The sequence below is a fragment of the Seriola lalandi genome, unplaced genomic scaffold (assembly GCF_002814215.2).
Source record: "Seriola lalandi dorsalis isolate HSWRI2012SDOR001 ecotype SW California unplaced genomic scaffold, Sedor1 jcf7180002054758, whole genome shotgun sequence".
Taxonomy (NCBI): domain Eukaryota; kingdom Metazoa; phylum Chordata; class Actinopteri; order Carangiformes; family Carangidae; genus Seriola; species Seriola lalandi.
In genome coordinates, this window is record NW_019525311.1 from 1,594,455 (window position 1) to 1,614,397 (window position 19,943).

At 38.6% G+C, this 19,943-nt stretch overlaps 1 protein-coding gene across 5 annotated transcripts in view; it reads left to right on the top strand.

Annotated features, from left to right (window-relative positions):
* The window catches only part of pard3bb (par-3 family cell polarity regulator beta b), a 200,585-nt gene that overhangs the window by 52,600 nt on the left and 128,042 nt on the right, over positions 1-19,943 (top strand). For all 5 annotated transcript variants that reach the window (XM_023424879.2, XM_023424876.2, XM_023424877.2 and 2 more), the window contains 4 exons: positions 5,345-5,415; positions 14,130-14,213; positions 15,209-15,334; positions 19,153-19,411. In XM_023424879.2, the coding sequence (XP_023280647.1) occupies positions 5,345-5,415; positions 14,130-14,213; positions 15,209-15,334; positions 19,153-19,411 (540 nt within the window). The remainder of the gene's footprint in view (positions 1-5,344; positions 5,416-14,129; positions 14,214-15,208; positions 15,335-19,152; positions 19,412-19,943) is intronic.

Sequence of the window (19,943 nt, forward strand, 5' to 3'; positions counted from 1 at the left end):
AAAGAGTGTAAAAAGCAAAATGATTTATCAATCATCAAATTTCATACATCAGCTCTGGTCAGTTTTTTTATGTGTCTATGTGGGTTGAAGCAAAATTTCATTCTTGTTGATGGCTCCAGTAAATGATTATATTAGATCCAGTGAAACACCATTTGATTAAGAGCATTTGAGTTTTTAATGTTAATATTTATAAATTACTTAAAATAAACACTATTACCACTAATGTACTATTTTCCCTTGTATCTTTCTGTGTGTTTGACTGTGGCACACATCTTCCCTGTCTATAGTTTTCTGTATCACACCTGCTGTGCTGTAATAACTAGCTCTGTGGCCACGGTAAATAAAGAAGTTATCTTTCTGTTCTTCCCTCTCTTCTTCCTCATACATCATTTTCCTTTCATGTCGTCTTCACTATTCCTTACTCTGTCCCTCACATAGTCACACACACACACACACACACACACACACACACACGCACGCACATACTCAGTCACTCGCTCATAGGTCTGTCTCTTCTCAACCAGCCAGGTTCAGATAGAGGTAATGGCTCCGGGTAATTGTTCAAATTGTCACTTGGCCTTTTGGTGAGAGCGATGAAGGGAAGAAAGTACTCTTCTTGCAGTAATTCTCTGTCTTTCTTCTCTCTCTGTCTTTTCTCCTACTCTCTGTCCCCTGTCTTTATTTAATTTCAATCCAGAAAGATTTACTGGTGCAGCTCTTCCGTTCTAAATGCCAGGCACAAATGAGTACAGTGAGCCGCAAAATCACTCTCACTGTCCCTCTCTCACTCCTGGTTACTTTCTCTCTTGCTTACAATGCACACACGCACGCACGCAAGCACACACGCAATCACACACGTAAGCACACACGTACAGGGTTGCAGGTTAGTTACAATGTGTTAATCACACTGGGAGTATTTGTTCTTGCCTAGAGTACTACTGGGGCTAATAAGGCTGTACAGCACTTCTTTATCATGCTACCTGGGTGTGTGTACCCCTGCACATTGTCAGCATATGTGTGTCATGGCTTTTGTGCCAGCACCCGCCATGAATGTTTGTCAGTGATAATTTTGTATACCTGTGCGTGTGCATATACAGAGCCTTTTAATGTGAATGTGTCGGGTCTTTACACCGCTCCTGTTCCTCTTTATATTTGCAATTAGAGAGCTGAACTCATGTTCATTAAATATGCCAAATGAATCTGACATGTACTAAACAGTGAACTGGAACAGGAACTGTTGTCACTGGGTCCTCACTGCTGGTACTTTAGGGAAGTAGTTGTTGAGCGTACGATATAGTGGCGTTTATTTACTACTTAATTATTTCATTTATTCACTGTAACTTCATCATTTGAACAGAAAAACACACACATGTATACACACACACACACACACACACACACAGACATACACACACAAAAAACATGTTGCATTGTCATTGTGTCATTTGTCCTTAAACTAATACAAACTGTACAAAGAACTGAGTCCTTAAAAGAAATTAAGAGTTTTAGCCATTAGTATTCTAAACAAATTAAGCAATTTTATTTAATATTTATTTATAAAAAAATTGAGTTATGTTATATACTGAATATTATTTCTTCACTTCCCTGTTCATCTCTCTGACTGTTTGACATGTTATTTATCAAAACGCATATTCATTTCAATTCATCATCCATGTCCGCAAAGAGATATTTCAAGATAGATTACCTTATGTTTATCACTTTCATACAGATGCACACACACACACACACACACACACACACACACACACACACACACACACACACACACACACACACACGTACATAGGCACAGGCACAAACTGTCCACCATTCATTACTATTAATTTATCATACTCATTCTGGGAGTGTTTTCAGGGAACACTTAGTCTGATTGGTTATTCAGTAATTAGTAATATCACTAATAGTTCACTGTTTTTATCAGCTTTTATCCACTTTTAGCAATTATTAGATTGGACTGAGAAAAGTAAATGCTTGCAGCCCATTTATTACAAGCATAGTTAATCAAGGCAGGATTATCCATCATTGAGTTCAAATGGAAACTCTACTATTCTAATGTCAGTTTTTGGAGGGCCTCTAATGCTCACAAGTATCGATTGAGCTGTCCAAGGTCGGCAGACTAATGTATTAATTTTTCCCTGCAGTTGTCCACAATATATTTCTAATAAATCTTTGTCATTTAGAAGCATATTTTTATTTTCCTCAGAAATAAAGTGTCAGGTCTTTAAATCATTATTTCTAGTCAGCTTTTATGTCACATGCATATGCATAGTCTTTTTTTATGAGGCTTTATGGGGCTGTTTGTGTTACTTAAATAAATATGTATCTCCGAAAGCCCCAATTGGCTGACAGCGCTGATCTTCAATCATATTCATGTTGGAGTTTCTGATTTTCTTTTTCTCTACAAATTTTTCATAAAGCTTTCATAAAGGTTTAAGAATGTGCATCTTTAATATACAAAATTTTGGTTTCTGCAAAATGGTATTATTTCATTGAGTTATTACATATAACAGCCATAATTGTGGTAGTGGGTGGTGCAGTTTCCACACTGCAGGAAGTTTGTAGAAGTTTTCAGGTAACCACTGTAACTTATTTTTAAAACTCAAGCAAATGCAAAGAGCTAGCCACTTTACTGTTCAACAATTTAGTATTTTGCTATATAATCAATGATATTGTGAGGTCAGTATGAATAATGAGAGACATTTACTCGTTCAGATTCATTTACTTGTTCTAAATTAGCCTTTGATAAGTGACGTATGTTGATGGCCTTTGCAATTAATATGTCGCTCTTCCAAAGAGAAAGAGAGAAAGGGAGAGAGACTATATCTACGTGCAGTTATTAAATGAGACATACGTTTAAGCACCAAAGACTTTCCAATTAATGTATGAGTGGCTGTTGTTATGACAAAGAGGTTAGGATAATTAATGTTACCTGTCATCCTGTTAATAATTAAGCTCACATGACAGCATGTGTAGCTAGACCAGACTAATTGATTTCCAGGCCGCCAAACCTCAAACATATGTTTACTGTATCTACCGTCTGTCTCACCTCACCTTCCTCCGTCTCCTCTCGTCAGCCTTTGTCTCTTTTTTCATCCTGTCTTTTTTCCCTGTCTTACATCTTTCTTATATTTCCTCTCTTGATTACTCATCCATCTTGCTCAGTTTCTCCACTCCCTTTCTTTTCTTCCCCTTCTCCTACTGACAGGTGGTGTAGGTCATATGCCAATAGGGTGAGAGGTTAAAGGTTAAAGGCCATGTTAAGAGTCCATTAGTGCCCACCACTAACATTGAGCCTTATTGACCTGCGTGTGTGTCTGTCTGCATCTGCTTACACAAACACGTGCACTCAGAGTGCACGCATAATCTCAGCTATCCACATGCATGAGCATGCAGACAGATATGCAGATTAGGACTGAATGGTAATTTTGATTATTTTGACAGACATTCTGATACAATGATCAAGATAAAGCTAATTCATGTACACAGCACAATTCACACTTGAAGCAGTTTAAAAGTGCTTTACATACAATTTAATCTGACTTTAATTTAGAAGAAATTGAAATCAGTCTTTTAAAGTTGCCTTTTTCATATACATCCTAATCATTTTCTAATGAAGCACACATTCTTTTAAAACTCTGCCAACAAATATCTACAGTTTGATGTTATTTACTGTAGATGAAAATGAATGTATATGTATACATACCTGTCCAGTCCTATTGCAGATAGTTTATAACATAACATCTAAACCTTAATGCTCGGTTTTTGTTTGCATTATGGTGGAGGTCGTGATTCAGATCGATCACAGTTCACCATAGCAAGCACACCAAAGTTATTATTGTTGTTATTATTGTTATTAAATAACTAAAAATTCATCCATGAAACATTGACTTTCTTATGAACGTGCTGTGCACTCCACATGTCTAGATAAGGATTGTGATATAAAAACAAAAAACATTGCTCATGTCATATTTCGCTTTTTGCTGCTATTAATGAACCACACCATTCTGTGTCACCAGCTTGTCAAAACGGACGAGTTGAGTGGCTGCAGCTAATCCTGACCAATAACCTGAGCAGGACAGAGAAGACCAAACAATGTAGAAATTTTTAAGACAACAGTAATTACAGCTCCAAAAAGTTTGAGTGTGAGAGAATATAATGGATATGGGAGAAATCAACATTTATCATGACGTATTATGTGTGCTGCAGTTAAAGTTTGAGCTGAGCTGCAGTTTTTCTGTCTGCGAACATGAAGGGTTTGAATTTTAATTGCAAGTGTTGTAGATGGATATAAATAATAAATAAATAAACCCAGGGGAACATTTTTTCAAAAAGATAAAAGCATCCATCAGTAAGAATCACACAGAAGCTGGTAGAAAAGCAGCTGGCCCAGAGGTGACATAAGGACTTGGGGTCTGTATTGACAAAATAAATCAATATTGATCCCTTCACAGTATTTTAAAAACCACAGAACATTGCTGAATGTCCAAAAGTGTTATTAGATAAATATCAGATATTCATGATGCAGTGTCCACCTTGTGGACACACATATGTAGTCTTGTATCAGGTCAGACACACAAGAATGTGTACACACGGACACTGTCACATGTGAAGTATCGGCCGATTCATCTCTCTGTCACTGCTGCACGGTGGCATGGCAAGAATCCTCGTCCCTGTGGAGCTCACCTCTCTGTGTCCTCACACAAACACACACACTTCATGCAAGCCCGGGCTGTATGTCATTGCTTAAAGTAATTATTACAGCTCCCTTGGCTCACATTTACACACTTCTTTCTCACACCTCTCTCTCTTTCTCTCAGTTGCCATGCCCATTGACAGTGTTATTTATTACTGCTTGACAACACTGTCTTCTTGCCTTCAGATATTAATTGCTATTTGTACATCATCCATCCATCAATCAATCAATTTAGGAGCTCCTTCGCTCATCACTTCACTCATTTATTCTTTTGTTAATCATGTATTCCTTTGTCTTTCAAATTGCAAAGACGTATTTGTTGAGCTCAGGATTTCATGTGGGGTGTAGTGCATTAAAAGCCGCAGTCAAAACAGGGTGAGTCCCTTAATTCCTCCACTTAGTCACTCATTCCCAGCTTTTTGTTTATTTACACCGTTGATTAGTGAATCCATCCACATGTCCTCCGATATCCACTCTTTTTTTTTTTTAATTTGTCCTTCCATTAGGTCTTCCACTTTATGACAGCTGGAATGTACTGTTGGAGCTATTTGTTCTGTTCTTGTATTGTCTCTTTTCCAAATGCCAATCACTGACTAAAGCTAAAAGGTGTTCTGTGTGTGTTCTCTACAGGCAGCCGGTCCAGCTGTGGAGAGGCCTGCAGGAGTGGACCGAGCCCAAGGCAAACACACCTTCAGTGGCAGGTCAGTTTCTGTGTTACTCTTGTACTGACGTTCACTGTGATATTGATCCATTCTGTTTCTATCCATCATGCTGAATCAGTGTGTTGATAAACCTCAGTAATGGGTTTGGTTAAATAATCTCAAAAAGCCACACTATCTCTCTGTCTTTAGGACTCTGTGTGTTACGTACTCAGTTTTTGTGTGTGTGTGTGTTTGTCTACATTCATGTTTATTGATGTTTATATGTGTGTTTGTGTCCTACTTTCTCTTCATTAAAGCTGTATTCTAATCCAGATCAAGGCCCTTACAGATATAGTTAGTGTAAAGAAGCTCCATCATTAGCCCACTACAAAAGACTGCCAAAACGCGGTCAGGGTCACACACACACACACACACACACACACACACACTCACACGATGAAAATAAACAGCTACAAACACACTTGCATCTGTCTTTTTTTTTCTTTCTTTTTTTTTTTTAACCGTGCGTGTTTATGTGTGTCCTAGCTTATTTTAGCAGTGTGTGTGGGGCAGGGGGATGTGGGGGCAGGCTCATGCATCCTAGCACAGAGCGAAGACAGATCGTTTTCATACATGTAACAAACACGTAGCGTAAGGACTCCTTTGATTCTGTCTATGTGTATTCGTTTGTTTTTTTTTTTGTCTTCCTTTGATGACTGGGGTCTTATTGTTGTGGTTTTGAATATCATTCCAAACTGATGATGATCACGCATGTTGTTAACAACGCCGCACAGAGGCCATATTTTCATTTACTTGATGTAGGCCAAAGGTCTGTCTTCTTAGTGCCCACACAACTAAACCAGGGCCAGTCTCTGCATTCGCATTACTAATACAAAACCAAGGCAGTAAAATTGAGAAAGTGACTGTTACATCATTGATGAATGTGGTGTTCTGTCTGACAACACTGACCTCTGTTAATGGATAGTATATTAGTCTGTGATTTAGAAATCAGCAGGTCAGTATGGTCATGCAATTAATCTGCAGTTAATTCATAAATACTAAAACAAAATAATGTGTAGTTAACCTGTAACACGGACATGTACAGATAGAGAGTTAGGGCTGTGTGGAAAGAGTAATGTTGACCTCATCCTGAGCTGTTTTAGTCTCTCTCCATGGCAACCAGCTGCAACCACAGGGGACAGACAGAGATTAGCTCACTCACACATGTACCCTCACTCATATTCATTGTACCATACTTCCTCAAATAGTTGCCGGGGCCTTTATTTGCCTCGACTACACAAGGTAACAGGTCTTTGGTAGAGGCAGGCTTCATTTGTAATTTCCTCTGTTTGCTATACAGTATAGTATAACTGGCCATATTTTGGTAAGAAGTCTTGTAAAATGTTACTTCATTATGCTGTTCATACAAACTCAACACTTCCTGGAATCGTTTCAAATTAAAAGCCCTCTTGCGTTTCAGTGGAAAGAAAACCTCCATTTCTTAACACGCTGCAACACGCAGCCAGACAGGATCAGAATGAATGTATCAAATACTTAAGATGAGTAATCCAGAAGAACAAAGTGTTGAAAATAGCATTATTATGTTGTTGAATTGATTACATAAAAACAATAGAAATGTGCATTAATCAGCATGCACATTACATGACATGCTCCAGGAGTTTATCCACCCCGGGGGGCTGGCCTTTATCTGTTTGTGTCGACCATGCCCTTGGCCATTATTGGAGACTTTTAATTCACTCCTGGTTTTTATTTGAGTAAATATGGTATACTGCATAGAGGCACACTCTCCATCGAAGATCTGGGTAGTAACTGAATTTTTTCTTAGCTCTCTATTGAGTTATGATCAAATTATGACATTGAGTTACTGTAATACGCAATCCTTTCACCTCAGTTAATGAAGCAAATTCTGATTAAAATGATTAGACGGGAACATCTAAATGCAAGTCAATCAAATAAAATAGTTGGACAATTTTAGTTTCATTGCGCCTTACGCTAGTATACACTTCCATGCGGTGAATATGAAGGTCATTATTTTATATACGGACACCCTCACAGTTGTTTGATTTCCTCAAGAATTTTTATTTTTTTTAACATATCCTCTCATGTACACACACACTCACACACACACACACACAACCATCTCAGCTGTGAGTAATGTAAAAGTGATGTAATGGTTTTTGTGGTTGTCGGGGAAACGATCCTTGAAATTGCAAAAAAAGTCCAAAATGAGTAGAGGAAGGCAGCTATAAATATTGGAACAGTAAAGCATTCGTTAAATAAGCGTGTGCGTGTTTGTGTTTGTGTTTGTGTGTGTGTCTGTGTGTGTGTCTGTGTGTGTGCGGGCCTTTTGAGTGTGAAGCTACACCTATAAATACAGTAATGGCTTATCATAATTTTAACCACACAGCACGCTCATCGCAAAACTCATTACCTTTGAATCAAAATGTCCTTTTTATACGGGGAAACAGATTTACTGTAAATTGGTTTATTGAAATAGCATTGCCAGTATATTATATTTCTTTGAGAAATAAGGCTCTGTAATGGAGGCGTTTTAGAAGGGAGGAGGTGAAGAGGTAAATAGGTTTCACTGGATGCACAAAACAAACTGGATGTGAAAGGGGTTTTCCATGGATAACAGAGTTTATTCATATGTCATTTTGGGACCTAACTCTCTGATTCAACAGTGAGAATCCCTGTTGTGATGGTAATGTGATACTTGGTCTGTCTGTTAGTAAATCTCTCTCTCCCTACCTATTTCTCTCTGTCCATCTGTTTTTCTATACCCCTGTCTTTCTTCTCTATTTCGTTTCTTCCTTTTGTATTCTTCTTTCCAGCGTTGTTCCTGTTTGTCTGTTTCATCTTCTCCCATCCTATAAGTCTCTCTTTTCATATGCACAACAGGATAAACATAATGCATGAGCAACTGTTGACCTGGTGCAGACCTGCAGTTGTACTCTCTCTTATTCTTCACTTACCACACAATATGTATTAATCTTTCAAGGTTTGGCCTATATCACTGGAAACCAATATTGCAATAAATAGTGGACCTTTTGTTAATTCTTTGTACTGAAGGATAAATATTATTACTAGTAGTAGATTTAACATATTCAGTCGTAGAGATGTGCCGATATACCAGTACAGTATACCTCAGCAGAATGTCCTGATGGTAAAAATACCTTACTATGAAATTTTGTTTTAGAAGGCAATGAGAACTCAGCACAACTCTCCTGTCTCCTAGCACTTTTATTTTGATAAACCATATGGGAGTTTTTTTTACCTGTCAAAGACACAGCAGTCACAGCAGAGACTGACAACCAGGTTCTACTCTTGCAGTAACAGCCAATCAAAAAAAAGGTGTTAATATGTATCAAAACCTGAATGGGTGCATACAATCTAAGTGAAACAGAAACCATTTTCAACCAATTTTCAACCAACTATCAATTATTAAATGGCCAGCCTGCTTTTGTTAGTTAGTTGTTTAGTGTCTTTGATGTTAGTTTTTTTGCAGGGTCCAACAAAGATGCAACATGTCAGTTTGTTAGGTTTGATTTAAATCCAAGGCAAATATGGTCTGAAGTAATTTTACTATATTATGTAAAAATGATTGTAGCATAAAAATTTGATGCTAAAATCCTATTCACTAGTAAAGAAAACATTTTGGTATTTGTTTACTACAACTTTCTAAATACATGAGATATAATGTAATGCGTTTTAATGCAGTATACTTACACTTGATTGTTATTGATATCGTTAAGCTGTGTGCTCTTTCATTCATCAAAGAACTACTATTTATAGTGTGTTTTCATTTCTTTTGTGAATGTCTGTATTTCTGTATTTGAATACATTGATCTTTGGCAGCATTGTGCATTTTTACTGGTTTCCCTTTACTCTCTACATCTCTTGTGCTCTCCACTTTGAAGGCCAGCTTAGAGAGAAAAAGAGAGGGAGAAAGGGAGATGATAAATAAGTAGAAGGATGAGAGGGTGAGATGCAGTGAGAGGAAGAGAGTGGTTTGGTAATGCACATCCTCCTTTTTTGTTACTTCTCCTCTGTGTTTCTGTCTTTCATAGTGAGGATCAGTGAAGTGGCAGGTGGATAAAGAGAACACCTGCTCTCTTCATCTCTCTCTGCTCCTCTCCCTCTCCCTCTCTGTGTGTTTGGCCCTTTCTCTCCGTCTCTTGTTCTCTCACATTGCGCTCCCTCTCCCATTTCTTCTCAAGTCTCACCCATTTTGTCTCTCTCTCACCCCCACTTCATTTTTTGCATTGATGCAGCCTGTCAAACATCTCACACAAAAAATAAAAAAAGGAAATGCAAATGGATCTCAAGTGCTTGTGTGTGTGCGTGTGTGTGTGTGTGTGTGTGTGTGTGTGTGTGTGTGTGTGTGTGTGTGTGTGTGTTCTAGTGGGAGTGTTAGAGATCAGAGGCACAGCAGCAGGAAGGGATAGAGGGAGGGGTGGATGTTATTTTTTCCTCTCATATTAATGCTATTCATTAGCCTTGTCTAATTAATTCACTGCCTCCTCCTCCTTTCATTTCAGTATATCTTGCTTCCAGTCCTCCCTTGCTTCTTACCTTCTTTCCTCTTTCCCCTCCCTGTTTTCTTCAGTTTTCTGTATTTTTTTCCCCTTCTCTCTTCCTTTTTACCCCGTATACTTTTTTGCCTTGCTAGCAATGTCAATCTAAAGATGGCATTTGGTTGGCCAAGCACCGTGGTGGAGACTGAAATATATCAACAAATGTTGGATGCATTGCCTTGCAATTGGATAGATATCCAACGTCTCCACAGGATGAATCCTGTGATCCCCTGACTTTTCCTTGCGTAACCATGGTGTCAGATTCTTCAGTTATCCAGTGAAAGACCTCAATATATATTGGAAGGATTTGCACAAAATTTGGTACAGACATTCAGGATTCTGTTCGCTAGTAAGATTGACGACGTTATGACTTCTTCTCTTGCACAATCGCAGGGAAAATTTTCATTTTTTAAAGAAAAAAATCCAAAAATCCTGGAAGACTAAAAGCATTTCCAACAGCCTCGTCTGTGCCTTTTGTTTTGTGCTATTTGTCAAATGTTAGCATGCTAAACTAAGATGGTTAACATTGTAAGCATTAAATTGGCTAAACATCATCTTTGTTGTTGTTAGCAGGTTGACATCATTCATTCTACATTCCAATATTATATGTACCCTACCAATCTTTAAGTATAAGCAGATAGTCCATTTATCAATTATGACCAGAAGTGTTGTTGCAGAACAATATGATGTCACAGTCAAGTTGACCTTTGAGCCTTTGGATATAAGTGTCATCACTTCATCATTTTATCCTATTAGACATTGTGTTAAATTGTGTCATAATTCTTGTATGAACTCTTGAGTTATGGCCAAAAAACGAGTTTTGTGAGGTCAGAGTGACCTCGATGTTTGAGCTTTGACCACCAAAATCTAATCAGTTCATCCTTGAGTCCAAATCAATATTTCCGCCATATTTCAAGAAATTCCCCCAAGGTGTTACTGAGATATCTTGATCACAATATTTAAGGATGTATGGTCAACCTGAAACATAAAAACTATAACAAAACCAAACGATGTGGAGGCCAGGGGAGAGAGAAGGACTGACTGACTGCCACCAGTGTATATAATGAAGCCAGGCCAGGTGAGCTGAATTTCCCTGTCAGCTGCTGTCCACACACCAGGCTCCAACAGGGAGAGGCTTGCCCAGAGAGGGTCGTCACATTTTCCAAAATTGTTTTGTTTTCTGAGGTGTTCTTGGAGATTTTTCACTACCAATTACAATCAATCAATCAATCAATCAATCAATTTATTTATTTATTCTTTGGAACTGAGAGCAGCTCTCCCATTTCCTTTGTGTATTACATATTGGAAGAGCAGTGTTTTTAGTGTGTAGTTTGACTTTTCAGTGTACTGTAAGTCACTTTTCCCATGTAAACACAGAACACACTCAACACCTGCTCAGAACTAGAACAAAGTTTAGAATTGGAACACAATTTTAGTCTTCTTTATCTCTTATCTCCATCTTTTTTACCTCTCCACTGCCTCCATTCTTTCCTCCCTTTTTCATTTTCTCTCTACTCCCTCCCTACCTTTCTCCCCACTTACATACATTTCCCCCTCTGTCCTTGCCATCATTTCTCTCCCCCTCTCTTGCAGTCCCTTGTTTCTTACTGTCTGGATTAACTCAAATTTGCTGAGTGGCGATGAGGCAGCATCTGCTCTCTGTATGTGTGTGTGTGTGTGTGTGTGTGTGTGTGTGTGTGTGTGTGTGTGTGTGTGTGTGTGTGTGTGTGAGCTGGAGAGACAGAGACAAAGAGAAAAGGGAAAGTTGTTTTTGCACTTCGCATCTCTCCCCTGTCGCCACCCACCATCATCAACCACCCTCTCTCTGGAGTTTATCAGCATCTGCACTACCATCAGTTCATGGAGGTTTAGGGATAGATGGTCTACAGAGAGGGAGGGAGACAAAACGAGCACACAGAGTTAGAGACAGAAAGAGAAAGGAGGGTATAACCAAAGAGCACAAAACTAAGTTCAGACAAACTCACTTAGAAAAACGCACACACACAGGGAGCAGAGAGAAGGTCAGGGGAGGATTAATGGCTGTGCTCTGATAGATAAACTAATCAAACAAACAAAGACACACATTAAAACACAGACAGAATGTAAAGCAGACACTCGCTTGAATAATCCAAACTAGACAGAGGCATTGAGAGATTCAAAGAGAGGAAGAAACCCATAGAGATGACTGGCACAAAAAAAGTTTCGACAAACAAGCACACACACACACAGAGAGCAGTCTGTAGTTTTGTTGACTTTGAATAGAGTGTTGGCATCCCCTTCTCTATGGGCTGGGTTCACAGACATGGATTAGGTCCTTGACAAAAAAAGTATTTTTAGCACAATGGATGCATGCATGGAAAGGATGTATCAATTGAGGATAGTAGTTTTCAACCGTAACCTCAGGAGACACACATTTTCAGTACTGTTGTTATTCTGGTGTCCGTCTGTATTTGTGTGGCACAACACGTGTTTGTGTGTGTGATCTTTCCCACATTGTGTGATCGAGCCTTTTTCTCTTTCTCTGTCTTATTTGTACCTTTTTTTATTTACCCTATTAGTCTCTGTCATGCTTTATATTCTGAGTGTATATCTACAATGAAGGATTGATCAGATTTTTTATGTGACAAGCCTTTATCGTGTGTTTTCCAGGTAGCTTGTGTCACAGATTTGTCTGTGAATGGTTGATCATTATGCAGAGTATCTCTGGAAACAAACAGAAAGACTGAACAGGGGGAGATAAACTGGGGTTAGATTGTTCCCATTGGACTTGGAAATAACTTAAAATATATAAAAAAGATAAATAAAATTTTGTGGGATTAAGAAAATACAGGTTTTCAACATTTTCTTTAATGAGTAACTCATTTTCACAGTCCATACAATTGAACTATTGGACAAAATTCATCAAGACAGTGGCAGTAAAACGTATGTGAACCCTTTCGAGTGACCTGGTTTTCTGCATTAATTGGTCAGAACATGTGCTCAAGTGTAGACAAACACAATGTGCTTAAGCTAATATCACACAAACAGTTGCAATCTTTCTGTCTTTATTGAACACAGCCATTACAAATCCACAGTGCTGGCAGAAAAAAAGTGAGTGAACCTTCGGGTTTGATAACCGGTTGAACCTCCTTTGGCACCAATAATCTCAAACCAGCTCTTCCAGTAGCTGCTGATCAGACCTACACAATGTTCTGGAGGAATCCTGGACCATTCTTCCTCGAGAGCTGCTTCAGCTCAGACATACTGTATTCTTAGGATGACTGGTGTGAGCAGCTCTCTTCAGTTCATTCCACAGCATCTCTACTGGATTAAGCTTTCCAGAAGATGGATTTTCTTCGTCTGAAGTCACTCTCTAGTAGATTTACTTTGATTCGTGGTGGTCATTGTCTTGCTGATGCACAGTAGGAGCTGGGTGATTCAGCCACCCTGACATTATCCTGTAAGATACCTTGATAAGTGGAATACATTTTCATTTGGAGTCATCTTGGCTGGGTGTCCACTCTTAGGATGAGTGTCTGCAATTCTAAACCATCTCAATTCACAGATGAAGATTTATGCAAAGCAATTTTTAAATGTAAGCCCTTTTTGCGAGGCATGGTTTACATCAATGGATGTTTGAGTGGTTTATAAGTCAAACTAGCTTTAACCCACACCTCCAGTCTTCTTTCATTGTCTGGACTCCAGGTTGATAACTCCTGACTCCAGTTAGCTTTTGTTGATGCCATTAGCCCAGGGGTTCACATACTTTTTCTAACCATCACTGTTATTGTTTGCAATTAAGTATAATTTTTATTTATTGATTATGATTGTAAAACATTCTTTCCATGTGCTAACATACTGTTTTACTGCCTTAATGGAAAAAAAAATCACCTCAAAACACCTCAAATCCATAGAGCACACATTCTTTTTCTTGTCTCTATGTGCCTTGGATCTGTCTCGTGATCTGTGTGTATCCTGGGATCAGCACTTTCCATAATTACTACAGAATAGTTCAACATTTGTAACATTTTATACTCATGTCTCCTCATGTCCAATATTGTGTTATTTTTAGTGTTAAGTCAAAGCTGTTAGTGTGACGGAACTTGCACCTGTAGTGTATTTGACTATACTAATATTACATATATTGTTTTTTTTCCCCACTGATTTGATGTTTGTGGTGTGTGTATGTGTGTGTAGCCTGACCAGGACAGTGGAAATCCTGGGAGAGGACAGTCCCCTGGGAATCCATGTGGTTCCCTACTGCTCATCACTCAGTGGAAGGTGAGTTGTGCATTCACACGCTCAGTCACATAGGTGTATGCACACAAAAACAACAGATACCCATCTGTAAAAGCCCTTATTCTGCCCTTTCACCTCAGAAAGCCTTGCCTGTTTACCAGCTACAGTATGTCCCAGAGTTATACTCTCGTAATCCTGTTCTGTACTTGAAAGGAATTCTTTGTCCCCTGCACTGCAACACACACACACACACACACACACACACACACACACACACACACACACAATGGAAAAAGGAAGAAAAGGAAGAAAAATTGCACAGCTATGCAGGGCTTTTATTTGGGTGTGTGACAGTCAGACAGTGGAAGGGGGATTTCCTAAAGGAAAGCAGGATGAGTTTTTATGGCTGTTCTCATGACTCACCTGACCTTACCGATCTCCTCCTTAAGTTTCCCCCTCTTCCTCTCGCTTTCTCTTGTCTGTCTCTCCCTCTCTCTCTCTTCTCTTTTTCCTCTCTTGTCCAGCTTTACTGTGTCATCTCCTCCCTCTTTCCTGAACACCTCCTCTATCTCTCTCCACCATTTACCATAATCTCTTTCACCTCTTAACCTTCTTTCATCCTTTTGGAGCTCAAGCCTTTTGTGTGTCACTGTCATCATTTCTGCTTTGTTAAGCAGTGTTTTGATGAGGAAACGGTAGATGTTATAGTCTGAGGATACTGAAAATGTTTTTTCAGTCCATTCTACCATCTTACTGTTTGTAAATGTATATGCCTTTACACCTGTCTATCTGCTTGTCTTTTTATGTCTTTATACTGTGTGTGTGTGTATGTGTGTGTGTGTATAAGACCACTCTGCTCCTGCACTGGCTTTTATCAGTAAATGGGGGATAATATAAGTACATATACAAATTGACACACTTTCACAAGTCATTCCAAGAACGTGTGTCCTTGTGTATGCTTACAAGTATACAAGGATTTAACAAAAATGGATGAAATGCAGCTTGTAACCTCCCTCTCTCTCCTCGCTTGCTTTCAGGTCTCTCGGTCTATACATCCGTGGAGTGGAGGAAGAGAGCCGCTCAAGGAAGGAGGGCTTGTTTCAAGAGGACGAGTGCATCGTCAAGATCAACAACACTGACCTAATAGACAAGACATTTAGCCAGTGGGTGCAACACTGTTTGTCTGTGCTAGGAGTACAGATACATGCATATGCAATCATGACCAGGGAAGGATTCATTTTCCATTTTAGAATGACAGTATATTGTCAGTCCATGATTCTGGGTTAATGTAGGGATGGACGCCGGTCTAATTCATTGAACAGGGTCAGTTCACCTTAATTATAAAAAGCAAACAAACAAAAACAATCCCATGTTTTCTCACCTTTCTCCAGTGATATCTAGCTATGCAGGAAATTCAGTTTTTTTGCTCATGTTTTAATGAATCAATGTTTTAATGGAGATAACATCCTTCACCCCACACCAAGTACAGTTAACTGAAATGCTTAGCTGCACCACTACAGAGAAGAAATCATTAAAACTAGATTAGATTTGAGCCTTAAATATTGTATGTAGGTTTGAGTACCCAATTAAGTCACATTAAAGTTGCAGATGCCTCACCTACTGTGATTTTTTTAAACACTATCAGAAAAAGAAAAAAGTGCACCAGAGTAGTTGCTTTCATGCAGAAAACCTGTTGGAGTCAGGTCTGGCCTGTCTTTTCTTATTCTTCACTGCTGTCCGTCCTTCTGTCTGTTTTGTTTCCTTCTTTCCATTGTCAGAGGGCTTGTATATCACTGTTGTAGTGGCATCACCGAGAACGGCAGAAAAGACTTGGCAGATGTTTGTAGAGTGTTGCTTTCAAAATCATCTGCGTGTGTGTGTGTGTGTGTGCATGTCTTAGAGCTGGCCTTCTTGTGTCTTCACGTTCCATCTCATTCCTCTCAGGCAAGATTTGTTCAAGATTCATTTGAGACCAGATGTTTCTCAGTAGAGTTTGCTTACTGTAGCATTGAAGCACCTGAGACAAAGTACATTAACATGAGAGTATTTGGGAATGTAACATGATTGCAGAGCATTAAAATGACAAAAGACACACTTGTAAAAACGATTGCCACAGATTACGGGGACCGATGTGGATGGTACAATGATTATCACACATTACAATGTCTACATAGTCTACACAACAGTCCTTGTCCAGTGTTCAGTGTGGTAATGAGATTATATGTGAGGTATTTTATGCTGTACTGTAGGTAAAGGGATTATCACCGGAGGGGTTTGTGCCTATTGTTCAAAAACAGGTGTATACTCACTCTCTCACTAACACCAGTTCACACATACATGCACATACACACAGTTTTTCACCCGTAGACATTCAGTCTAAAACACATGTACACACACATCCATACACGTGAGCAAACTAGTCTTCAGTCTCGCATGAGATACATCCAATTCATTTCTTAATATTGACAGCACACACGCACACACACACGCATGCACGCACGCACACACGCACACACACGCACGCACACACACACACACACACACACACACACACACACACACACACACACACACTCACACACACACTTGCCAGTATTGTTCTGTCATGGCAAGTGTATTTAGATATACAGCTTGGTCCAGTGAAATATGTGTAAGTAGGCCACTGATAGTCCACTGATCCCTGTGAATGCTATGTCCACACACACACACACACACACACACACATACACACACACACACACACAAACACACATGCACTGCCATTGTCCCAGCTTGGCAGCTGTATTGAGGAAGCCTGCTTGATTATAATATCTTTTTTTACACAAATGTGCCTGCACATGTTGTCCAATCAGGAACAACAATGATATCATCTGTGCACAATGGCCCCAATACACACGTCAACACACACAGCTTACACATCTAGTTTCATTGTACTGTATTGTGGTCTTAATACAATGAAAATCACTTCAAGTGTCATTCAGCAAGGTGTGACACAAGCACTTGCTTAGAATGCTTAATGTGTTTAACGGTCTCAATATGCAAATCCTGCCTGAGAAGAATGAAGAAGAGGTGACCACCCATCCCCAAACACGCAGACTCACAATGCCTTAGAAATTATTCTCACTTGGAGCGTCATTCACAGAAGTTTGCTCTTGTAATTAACAAACAGAAAAATATCAGAGGATCACTCTACCCTGTGTAGACTGGCAGGTTTAATGGGTACAGTTGATTTGCTCTGGTGATCAAGTGATCATCATCATATTAATATTATCAGGTATTATTATTGCATATCTAACCTATTGAAACGTACACATCCCTCATACATTACTTTCTAAACATAGTCTCTAGTTACGGAAACATTATGATCATTACATGTAATAATAATCTAGGCAGGAAACAATAGGAGAGTAATCCAATCAAATTTAAATAAACTGGATTTTCTCTGTCGGTTATCTGAGGTGAAGGATGGTGTGTACCAATCGCTCCTGACACAATGGTCCCGTTAACTAATTTAGCATAATCTGATATAAACTAATTGTTGGCACAATCATCTTTTTTTATAGATCACAAGATTATAATGGCCTGCTGCACAGGTGTCATGGTTCTGTGTCGCATCCCCTGTTCTGTCTTGTCAGGAGCTCAGTGAAGATAAAAACAGAAACAAACACAGTGAGAGGAAGTGACCACTGGCATTGGGAAAATAGATAGAAATAAACATTTAAGGTATACAGATTAAAACAATATAATGCAGGTTAGATTATAATGTATATCTATCTATCTATCTATCTATCTATCTATCTATCTATCTATCTATCTATCTATCTATCTATCTATCTATCTATCTATCTATCTAATGAACAACAGTTAGCAAATGACACAAATCTCAGTTTTTACATATGTGTTTTATTTTTATACAATAAAATATATAAGATATTTTTGTAGATTTATCCAAGACTAGTTGTGGAAAACTCTTTTTTTTTTTTTTTTAATTTAATTTAATGAGCTTAGAAATTTCATTTGATTTCACATTCTTATCAGATTTCTCTCCAATGTCTCCTACTTTATAAGGCACACACCCAATAAAACACATAATTTTACAACAAAACAAACATTAGAAATAACAATCTTTACATCAAAAATAAGCAGTTGCAATGCAATCAGTTTCATCGCTTGACATCGCTTACACATGTACTGAAGTCTTAAAAGAAAATAGTGCACAAACTGGATGCAGTGCACTAAAACCCAGTGAAACATGACCGCTGGCTACTGAGAAACCAAACTCAGTTTTCACCAGGTTAACTTGGGTTAGATAAAGTAGTCACCTACCAACTATGTTTTTCACATCATTGTGCATTTTAAATAGGATTATGACATATTCATGACTTGTCAAATAAATAAGCAATATAAGACATCACCTCAGGTTCTCATGACTTCTGATGAGCACTTCTCATTATATCTGATATTTAAGAAACTAGATAATCATTTGATTAATTGAAAAAAATGAACTGCCAATGAAAACAATTGGTAGTTATAATAATCTCTCTTGAAAATGACAAATAACTCAATCTGTTTAGTAACAATATATGAGCCTAAAATATGTAATGGTTTATTACGATATTTGAAAATTGAACAGCCCATTTATAATCATTAGCTATTAAAGGGAACTTGTTTAATTTGTCATTTGTAATTACGTTTATACTGTTATCTTTTATTATTATGTTTCTTCTATTTGAGTTATGTATCCTTTGATAATGACTTTGCTTGTCAGAGATTGATGTATTTTATGTAATTATGATTAATGGCATGATTAGTTTTAGTGGTAAATGAGTGTGGACAACACATACCTTACTTAAAACTCCACTCACTTGTTGAAGAAAACTTTTGCTCTGCTATTACCTCTTTTGCTTTGCACCAATCACCTACCTCTCTCTTTCTCTCCGTCTCTTTTTGTCTTCACCCCTCTCCTCCTCCACCCTTCCAGGGCCCAGGAAGTGTTTCGTCAGGCAATGCGTTCCCCAGTTGTCCGCTTGGAAGTAGTTCCCTCCTTCAACAGAGAACGCTATGAGAAGAGCCTGATTGGTCAGCTGTTTGGCAACAGTGCCGGTCCTGACAGCAGTCCCCGAATCGCCAAAACCAAAGAACCACCTCCGCCTGTCAAAGCCAAACCTATGTTTAAGCCCTCTGAGAATCCAGCCACACGACTGGCAGAGGATGCTGCCGTTCTGGAAGCTGCTGTCAGTGTAAGTTGCTCTGCTCCAAGTCGAGAGTTTAACATGGATCACTCAGAGACATTTTGATTTCTGAACTTACTGAAACAGTTTTTTTTATGTCACATACTGAATATACAGTATAAGACAGTTGGAAAAGGTTTAATGATAAATATGGCTGCCTAAAAACCTAAGTACCTCCTCCAATCTTCCTCCATCCAACGACCTGCATTTTTATTTTGTGCATGATTTCCGACTTCTGAATCATGTCAGGATATGTTTAGTTTGTAGAAACAGTATGAACCTCACATTATTTTTCCTGTCTCTCTGCTCGAACCATAAAGTGTTTCCTATTCAAACACATGTAATTGTGGCGTCAGCATCACCATGGTGACATGGCTGACATTTGAAAAACAGCTGGCATAGAGGCAACAGTTACTTAGCAACAGATGAATATCATCTTATTTTATTTATTGTTTTTTTTTTTTTTTTTTAAGTGTTGTTCTGTGATTTTGTAACACAGATGTTGGAGCACTGCTTCCTAAAGTTTTCTCAGGGCTCTGCA